This window comes from Poecilia formosa, unplaced genomic scaffold (assembly GCF_000485575.1).
Source record: "Poecilia formosa unplaced genomic scaffold, Poecilia_formosa-5.1.2 Scaffold18, whole genome shotgun sequence".
In the NCBI taxonomy this organism is placed as follows: domain Eukaryota; kingdom Metazoa; phylum Chordata; class Actinopteri; order Cyprinodontiformes; family Poeciliidae; genus Poecilia; species Poecilia formosa.
Genome location: NW_006799957.1, coordinates 3,984,438 through 3,994,573, shown reverse-complemented (window position 1 = coordinate 3,994,573; position 10,136 = coordinate 3,984,438). Strand labels below are relative to the sequence as shown.

At 35.5% G+C, this 10,136-nt stretch overlaps 1 protein-coding gene across 1 annotated transcript in view; it reads right to left on the bottom strand.

The window, feature by feature from the left end:
• Positions 1–4,229: 4,229 nt before the first annotated feature.
• The window catches only part of LOC103134715 (protein VPRBP-like), a 23,947-nt gene continuing 18,040 nt past the window's right edge, over positions 4,230–10,136 (bottom strand). Inside the window, exons 18-29 of the mRNA XM_016668991.1 lie at positions 9,379–9,689; positions 9,087–9,285; positions 8,762–8,844; positions 8,580–8,664; positions 7,555–7,788; positions 6,874–6,967; positions 6,696–6,800; positions 6,330–6,403; positions 6,041–6,130; positions 5,658–5,810; positions 5,259–5,346; positions 4,230–4,398 (exon numbers count right to left, since the gene is read on the bottom strand). Coding sequence (XP_016524477.1) covers positions 4,331–4,398; positions 5,259–5,346; positions 5,658–5,810; positions 6,041–6,130; positions 6,330–6,403; positions 6,696–6,800; positions 6,874–6,967; positions 7,555–7,788; positions 8,580–8,664; positions 8,762–8,844; positions 9,087–9,285; positions 9,379–9,689 — 1,584 coding nt within the window. The 3' untranslated portion in view covers positions 4,230–4,330. The remainder of the gene's footprint in view (positions 4,399–5,258; positions 5,347–5,657; positions 5,811–6,040; positions 6,131–6,329; positions 6,404–6,695; positions 6,801–6,873; positions 6,968–7,554; positions 7,789–8,579; positions 8,665–8,761; positions 8,845–9,086; positions 9,286–9,378; positions 9,690–10,136) is intronic.

Here is a 10,136-nt window from a genome sequence, read left to right as displayed (position 1 = left end):
AATCTATGCGGGAGACGGCTCGGAAAGCTCACCAACTAAATGTGAGCTGTGGGCACATATTAGGGCGCGCTACGTGAGTTGAAAACATCCATCCATCCATCCATTTTCTTAACACCCTTGTCCCTCAGTGGGGTCGGGAGGGGTGCTGGTGCCTATCTCCAGCTAACGTTCCGGGCGAGAGGCGGGGTACACCCTGGACAGGTCGCCAGTCTGTCGCAGAGTTGAAAACATATGAAAATATATTTAATATCCAAGTGTATGACGCACGAGCGTCAGAAGCAATGACTTTAAAGACTTGACTTTAAAAAGTGACACGACATAGTTCCTCATGTTTCGAGTGAATTACTTTAGTGCATATTGACAAATATGTGTGTTCGTATTGCTATTGAGGCACAGTGAAAGTCTCCACGAATAGCTTTGTAATTGCGCCACCGTGTGGATGTTCCTGAGCAGCACACCGACGTCTCTGCACAGGGAATTATAAAACTAGTGGACACTGGACAGACCTGATCACTTCTTACCACTTATTATGCAATACATCCATATAAAATCACACATATTATACATCAGTTAACTACACAGAATAAAATTTTAAGAGTTATTCTGAGTTTACTTCTTTTAATATAGGTGATTTTGGCTTGCAGATAACCCAAAATTCCAGTTTTCAAAAAATGTTACAGAAGATCAATAATAAAAAGCACCTATAACAAAGAAATGTTATGACCTTTGTAATGACGGGATTAACTACTGACTTTCGTTATCCATCAAACCCCCACTGAATGTGTTAAGCACAAATATTCACATATGCAAACATTATGCAAGACTTACCATAAATGAGGATTGTCTGTCAGAATAAACACTCTCACCTGTTATCCTCCTTTTAGGTTTTCATAAAGTGTCTTGCATCTGTAAACACAAAAGGGGAACTCCAAAATGAACATTTGACGTGATGATGTTTCCAAATTAGTGATGATTTAAAAAGAAAGAAGAACAAAAAGTCATCATATCCCAATTAGTGGACGACAATAGTCTAACTTCTACATTCAGCCACTTAGTGTGACTACCAGTTGATAAAGGCTACTTACATTTATTTTTTGATGAGCTCCAACTATAACTTACTCATCAAAATATGCTTATATTGAGAAACACACTCGTCACTAATAGACGAATATACTTTATGTATTCATAAAGTATATGATTGGATTGCAAATTATTTAAAGGAACATGAAACTAGAACTACTAAAACATGAAACTAGAACTACTAAAACTGAGATTCTTAAGGGAACTGGGTATGATTGGCTGATTAAATGAAAATAGCCCAGAAAAACAAAAGAGAAAAAACAAACTTTTTCGCAACTACATTTTTAAAAAAGTGTGAAGGACTGGTTGGCAGAACTCTAGTGATGATGCTCTGCTTTCTTGATCTATCTCAGCTCTACCCTGAGTCAGTTCCCAGACGTTGTGACCTTATCAGGTGGGGTTCACTCCACCACAATAGGTGAAATTGGAAATGTGTGTTTTTGACATTACACAATCAAGGATAAAACAAAATCCAGCATTGTTTTAAAACACGACCGTTTAAGTTTTTAGTGAGAAACTTCCAGTACATTAGACAATTATATTTTTCTGGCTGGTGTGTGGATATTTTAAGGAGAACATTCCAGAAATGTGTTTATAAAAAAAAAAAAAATCAATTCAAAAGGTCATATTTGGCATGTATTCACAGGCATTCAGACTCTTGATCACAACCATTATTGCATCTGTACGTAAAAACATGATTTGGTTCTTTATATCACTTTCAGTCAAGGGTTGCAGATCCTTGCTCTCGAGGAATAGACTTTAAGTAAAAACATGCTATGACTGTTTCAATGCCAACACTGAAAAAATGCACTTAATTTTCAGTTAGTCTTTTTTTTTAATTTTTGCTTTGCATGTATGCAGCTAACTTTTAACACAAACTTTGATCCACGTCACCTCCCTCGTCTCGTCAACAGCTCTAACCAGATGATGCACTGGTGAACTGATAATGATGAGTGACTAATCACAGAGCAAAGATTCCAGCATCAAATGTTTCCCATTACTCATCAGGTGATCCTACACATGGTAAAGTGATTGCAAATGTGTATTACAAAGGTTGTATTTATTATGGGCAAAAATAAATAAATAAGTGCCTCACCACAATGATCATAAATTTAGGCCATGCCAGTATAACAATAAGTTGCATAGAATAGTTTTTAATTTACAAAGAACCAAACAATAGATGTAAATACACAAATATATCCGACTAATTTACAGACTTTTATCAAGCAGAAACAATTATACAGGCTCTAATTTGGATCTAATTTTTCAAACCAAATTTTAAACCATCGATTCAAGTCATCAGTGACGAAAATGCTCTGAGGCATCACTATACTGTACATTCATTCGGTCAGAAACCAGACCTAAAACATATATATATATATATATAGAGAGAGAGATAAGACCAGAGCTGCCATTCACTAACTGCAGCTGTGAATCCGAAACAATTTGTCCCAATTAATAAAGATCATGAAAAAGATTGATAAAAACCAAATATTTCAGAATACGCCCGTGTTATTGCTAGTTGTTTTATGCAGTTTCACAAGTTGAACACAACAGGCTGAAAACAGTACAAAAGGTTTCAAGGATTTGCATATTTTAAATCACATTATCGTCCTATGCTGTGTAAACTACTGGCACACTTACAGACCCGTAATCATGACAGTTTTTCCACTTTTTATCCCCCCACAAAAGGCCAATTGAAAGTATGGTGTACCCATACTTTCAATTGGCCTTTTGTGGGGGGTAAAAAGATTGTTTAATGCGGAAAACAGACTCGTATAAAACTACACTAAAACTGACAGTAACATCATTTTAAAGTGAATCCCTTTAAGTAAGGAAGCATTTGAATTATTTGACTTTTTTTTTCAGTCTTTACAAGTTGAATGTGTAAAAGACTGTAAAGTTATTTTCTTTTGCCAGCAACATTATCTACTGATAATATCAAAAATAATTTTGGCTCATAAATAACAAAACAGACATTCTACTGGAGACAACACAATAACATATGTGACCTCAAAATAATTTTGTTCTAATTAAATATATAGAAAACATTTGTACACTTGTAATCATCTAACCAGCTTGATCAGTCTTTACACTCATATGCTTATTGCATCCAGTTACCTGAGCACTATGAGAGACAAAAAAAAAGCAAAAACAAAATAAAAAACAGCATCATTTTTGCTTAAATGTAAAATTCAACAAAGACACACCAAAATAAATAATCAATTTAAAAAAAAACATTTCCTAAGCCTATCCTTGGGAAACCTACAAAACAATAAAACACTAACTTAAAATTAAACAGTATTTAAAAAACAGTAAACCGTGAAATATACTGGGTTAGAAAATATTTTTATCAACTCAAATATGGGATGCACTGCCATCTGGTGGAGAAATTGGGTCAGGTAGCTTACTGAAACTCATTTTCCAATTGTTAGAATGAATAGAACAACGGAAATGTGATAGAGGTAATATTTGGTTTGTTAGCAAGTTCCCCATCAAGGAAAAGTTAATAGTAATTACATATTTTTAACCATTTGATCATCATAAGGATCAACACTGGATCTTTACTTAATTTACCTTTCTCTATCAAATGTTTTTTCCTGAATTGCATTCTGGCTTCACGACTACATATTCACATGAACACATAGAGGACATGAAAGCGCTTCAAATTATTTTTGTTGATGTTTTAAATAAAACATCGACAAACACCCAAGTGAGGCACATCTTTGAGAAAATAAGCTTTTTATGGGCACATAAGATTATTATTAGATCAGCTAATGACATCAGGATCAATATGTTTTGTTTCCTGGCAAATCATGAAATTTCTGCAGGTAATTTTTTATAAAAAAAAAAAAAAAGCTCTTCAGTTACTATCCAATAAAAACAAGTCCAAATCAAAATGGTGAAAAATATCCATAATTTCTCTAGAAGAAAAATATTTCTTTGTAATTTATTCCCAATTTTGTATTTTCTCCCCAGGCTCTCATAACTGGGTCCATTTGTGGTTTTGCTGCATATATTGGTAGAAATTAGAGATGAAAAAAAATGCATGTGCTATATCTTCAGCCAATGGAAAAAGCCAAAAAAGCAACATATATATTTCCAAATCTTTTAAAATCACTCAACAGGGACAAGAAATGGAAAATGAATGGCCAGTCAAGATCCTTTTATGAAAACTTTACATTTTTGCTACCATTTTCTCTAAGAGGGATTCACATTCTCTGCAGGCGGAGTGTCTACTCTTACATCATTAAAACCATAAGTCAGGCAAGGATCCAAACATGTCAGGGTCGTCATCATCTGATTCTTCTCCAAACCCTAAAACATGACAACACAAAACAGGCAACATATGTAGGCATAATTCATTTAAAATCATAATTGAAAAAAACATTTACAACAATAGATTTTAATTATTTTCATGCCTCACCAATCATTTCCTATGCAACGGTTATCCCATTGCATTATGTCATAATACTCAAAATGGACCTTTTAAATGTCAAATAATTTCTCTGATAAAACAAGGAAACTGAAAAGTTGGACATGTAAATTATACAAAACTCTACCGATGGAGTCGGAATAAAAGGTACATTAGATGTATCAATGTCAAGCTTTACTTTCATTGTGTTGTCTCCTAAAATCGAGGCATTACATTTTTGCAACAATATGTGAGATAACTTTATCAACTTAAATGTTAAATTGAGAAAAACATAGATGATGGTTAAAACAGTAAAACTAAAGTTTATTTAATTTCACAAAATTACAAGCCGTTTAGTTGGGCTCACTAAAAATGCCAAAATAGATTTTAAAATGGGACTTTGAAACGAACTATGTATCTCTGCATATATAGTCAATTTCATACTTATGGTTTTACAAATTTTAAAAAGTGCATAATTAGCGCCTGAATTAAAGATCTCTTATTACATCCACTGTAAATAAAACAACATACTAATTTATATATATATATATGAACTAGTATTTATCACTCATTTTTCATAAAGCAGATATGTTTATTAAGTTATAATTAATTTGTCTTATACATTTCACAGTCTAAAGCTCTTAGCAATCTTTTCTAAGTGTTCATAGAAGATAGGATGTGCAAATTTTTAGAACAGGTGCAATTTATAATAAAAACTATTGTATTCAGGTTAATTTAACAACAGATGGGCATTATTACTTACATGATAATGCATGGTCTAAAGCTTCAGAGTCATGATCAGTATCATCATCACCATCATCACCACTAGTACTACCAAGAAGAGCCTCAATCTGAAGAAAAACAAAAAGTAACATTTAGAAACCAACACCATACTGACTAAATATAAATTTTCTATATTTCATCAATGTCATTCTGCTAGATGGAATTGAATTTATCCATATCGCTACGTGACAAAACCGTCAAATGAATTAGCAGTACTAATAATAGGATGAAAACATGCGTGCATGTTGCTGAAGTTAAAACTATATATTTTAAAACAGCTTCTTATAAGTTTCTTATATCTCTGTCCACTTTCGACATGTGTATTAAGAGAAAAAAAACTGTAATGATTCAGATGTGAGGACATGAAATGATCAGATACCGCGTCATCTGCAGGCAAGTCAGCTTGATCCTGGTCCTCCTGTTCTTCCTCATTTGCAAGTTCTTCAATGAGGGGCTCTATATCCATGTCATCATCATCGTCGTCATCTTCATCGTCGTCTGTGTCTGAGGAATCATTATTCTGATCTTCATCCTGGAAAACACAGAAATGCAGTAAGGAAACTATTCAAATCTCAATTTAAGGCACATTAGATGTCAGATTGATGAGCAACTCAAACCAGATCATTCAAACCAAAAAATTCTCACACAAACTGCAAAAATAAATGTAAAAAATGCATAAGAAAATAAATTAACAAGGAAAGAAATATCAAGAAAGACTATAGAAGAAAATGAAATGTTTCTTTCAAATTTTAGGAATCTTACTTGATCATCATCATCTCCTTCTTCTGCTAATTTCTGTCGTCCAACTTCATAAAGGCGACATACAGTATCTATGGTCACCGCATCCTGGTTCTACAGAGAAAATGTGCAAAAACTTCATTATACAAAGAGCACCACAAGTACCCTAACGATCTCCTATGGTAAAAGTGGAAAGGTTGAGTATTGTCATTATCATTTTGATTTCCAATCAGTTAAAGTTATCTATGCTACAGTTTTGCTTTACTGTTACCACCAATGAGATGAGATTTTAAAAATAATTTAAATCGAGTACCTCTATGACAGCCAGGTAGTGGTCTTTGGTATCAGTGCACAGATCAAAGATGTTCCTCTTCACATCCAGTGTGGCTGTTTAAAATTAAATCAAAACCAAACGTTACAATCTGAAGCAGGAGCTCAGTTACTTTCAGCAACCACTAGCAGACCAAGGTATCACAAAGAGATCACAAACTAAGCTGAATAAATAACAAGGGGCTTTTTTAAAAATTATTTTATAACATTTAAAGCCTCAACTTTTATTGTTACCAAGACACAGATGAGACAGATATCAAATAATTGTTGCACAAGGCTTTTCGAAACTGTAAAAACAGGAGGTGAAAACAATTTGAGACATTACAGAATAAAGGTAAAGTCGACCAACCAATAGGCTTGTAGTCCGTGGCATCAAATGTTCTGAAAGATGAGCCGAAGGGACTCGTCACCTGCTGATCCATGACGTCATGCTCATCATCAGCTTGCAGCATCGCTGTTCAAGAGAGGGGAGATCAGTCATAACACAAAGTTATGTACAGGCCAAATTAAGAGAGTCAGACCCATACCTCCATACATGATGGTGCCATTGCTGTTAAAGACCACCCGGCACTGATCCAGAGCAGGAACAGTGTGCAGCAGGTGGAAGGACCTCAGGTCCCACTGAAACCTGCAGTCAAGGTCGACAACGACAGCAAACCCAACAACTACAAAACATTGATCTCACAGGAAATAAAATGTTTTTAAGGGTAGTCTTTTTGCAAAGAGTTTAGAAAGCAATGGGAAAGGAAAATGTGTGCAAAGCTGCAAGGAAAATATTATGGATTAAAGCTCACACCTGCCGATAAGGTAAAAATTATTTTTCCTCAACATCACCAAAGCTTCTTACTGGACATTAATATAAAAACTTCCCGCTTTTGTTGTCAAGGTGAAAGGAAGCTATCAGCATCCAGTTCTGTGTGAGTGACCTAAACGTCACTCACACATGGCACAAAGACAATAGTGGAGGAAAATTATACTGACTAACAGTATAATTAGTGCACCAATCTGCTTTTTATTCACCGTGTAAAGAATGTTTCCGCTCTCTTTGCTTAGGACTCATTGCTAAGAACTGCACTGATGCTTGAAACCAACCTGTCCTCCTTGGTATAGTTGTACTGAGGAGGATAGCAAACATCATTTCTTTTTCCTTTTTCCTTTCACTTTTCAAGGGGCTAAACTCCAATGGTTATTACATTTAGAAAGGATACAATCTCAGTGTTTATGATGACCTCCAGGCCGTTTGGATGGAAAACCCCGCTGAGGTTCATGTTGAACTTGTCAAACTTGTGGATGGCCCGTGACGCTCGCACATCCCACAGGACCCCATCATTTAACACCAGGTCGTCAGTGGGGTTGAAGGTGGCACAGTTCCTCTTGTAATTGTTGGCCAATGCGGGGTCGTTCAGGGTCAGGACCTCCTGACCTGTCTGTATGTCGTAGATCTGGAGTATGGGAGTCAGAAACAACAGTCTAAATATAAATAAATCAATAATTAAACCAATCAGTCTTAATTCAAGACACAAGAAGGGTCCATTGTTAAAGAAAGACAGAAAAGAGATAAAACAAACCAAAAGATAAGATGATAGGTTAAAAAAAACACACACACACAATATGTTATTGTTCACAGAGTCACAAATAAATGATAACGGCATGACAGCATCAAAGCTTTCCATTTAAGTCAGTAACTAAAGATAAAAATGAGCATGTTAGTCTTTGTTGTTGCTCTCTAGATTTGTTGCTTTGTGAGTTTTGGACCAGACGTAAGCTAACTTAACTGTATACGACACAGTATGATGATTTCATATTTTCACATCTGAATCATTACAGTTATTTTTCTCTTAATTAAATCATTGCTTAATGGGTCTTAGTATGACCATTACCATGACAAATTAAGAAAAGCAGCTTCAGTTGATTTTTTTTTTATAATCATTAAGTTACTTGTTCATTTTAGTGTTTATCTGAAATAAATTGCTTTTCATTAGAAATCCCTCAATGGATCAGAATATAATACTTTATATTACTTTCATTAGATTACGAAAGCACCTGATGTATTAAAATGAATATAGTTTTATGTAGCTTAACCTCAGTAAACTACCTTACAAATTATGACATTTAAGAGTCATCCAAAACTCTGAAGGTATAAATATTTTTTATATACATTACCTGACATCAAAAAAATAAAATATTCTTAATGATATAGTGAGCACCAACAGAGAGTCAATGTGATACGTACATGTGCAACCTGGTCCTTAGTGCCAATTACTCTGTCCTGACAGAGTTTGCTGAATTCAACATAGTGATCCTCTCCAAAGGAGTTTCTGTGGACAGATGACATATGTGATATTTAACAATACATGATATAATCCATTATTACCACTGATTAAGGTGAAAACTGCCATGTGTAATCATTTTTACTTCATGGTAAAGATGCTGTCCATACTCCAGAGAGCTGACAGAGGGACGCTCCACGAAGCAGAGGTAAGAACAAAGTTACCATCCTGTGAAATGGGGAAAAAATGGATCCATTTCAATCCAAAAATGTTTATAAATTAATAGAAGTAATCTAAAAGCTAGTCTGTATAAGTTAAACAACTCACGTTGCTTATTATTAATAAAGCAAATGGTCTGAAATCAAACCATTTTCTTAAACCTAAGCTGCTTTTTCTCTAAATGCCAAACTGTTCTCAGTATGTTTTGGATCCAACGAATCAAACTTGAGATTTAAAATTAGTTTTCCTACCCGGGAAGGCTCGATGTAAGAGATGGCCGATCCGTGGCAGGTGTAGTCGGCCGCCTCCTCTCCGGAGAAGATGTTGTAAAGCTTGAGGTGACCGGAGCACGTTCCCAGCATCAGGAAGCGCTCACGGGCCGAAAAGGCACAACAGGTGAAACTGCTATCGCCTCCATTGTTTTCACGGAAAACTGACACGGGGCGAAACCTGAGGAGGAAAACAAGAGGAAACAGAGTCAAAGAGAAAAAAAAATCAAGTTTGGTTTAGAGCTTTTAAAAAGACATAGGTGTTTTTTCTTACCTGCTGAATATTAGCTGTCTATCCAGACTTCCTCTGTCCACACCCCGGTACTTCGGATACAGCATCCTGCTCCCCAGACGGGCAGTGAAGTTGGGTGAAGCCTGTCGCCTCTGTTTGGACTCTGGGCAGCGGTGAGGGTTGAAAAGGGAAAAAGGTGGACAGGTGGTGACGGGATTCGAACAGCGGGCGTGTTGTTCTCTCAGGTATTCTGTGATGATGCTGTCAAGGGTCGGCGGAGAAGGCATGTGGCGCTCCAGCTGCTTTTTCATAGCTGGGGTCTGTTTCAAAGAAACATTTATGAAATCAGTGTTCTAGATTGCTGATTTATAGAGAAATCAGTAATCTAGATCAAAAGAATAATGAAACAAAAATAGATGTCAAGAAACTGATATGCTTCAAGGCAACAGCACAATTGCAAAAAAGATTGGGGCCCTAATGTGGGCCTAAAATTGATACAACAAAATCGCAAATAGTCTGGACGACTGGTGTAAAAATCGCTCTGCTGATGACACAAGCATGAAACTTATCACAAATGTTCACCATCACATGCCTATCGATTCTTGAGGTGGAGTCATTTGAAAATGTAATTACCTTAGTGCCAGTTTTGCAAAGTAACCGGCCACTGAAAATAACTTTAGTAATTTTAGAAAAATGAAATTTGCTACAAGAAATATAAAGCCTTTTGTTGAGAAGTGAGATTTCTATTCACAATAAGCAAAGGTTCAAGCATAAGAGAGAAAAGGAAAAAAAAAAAATTT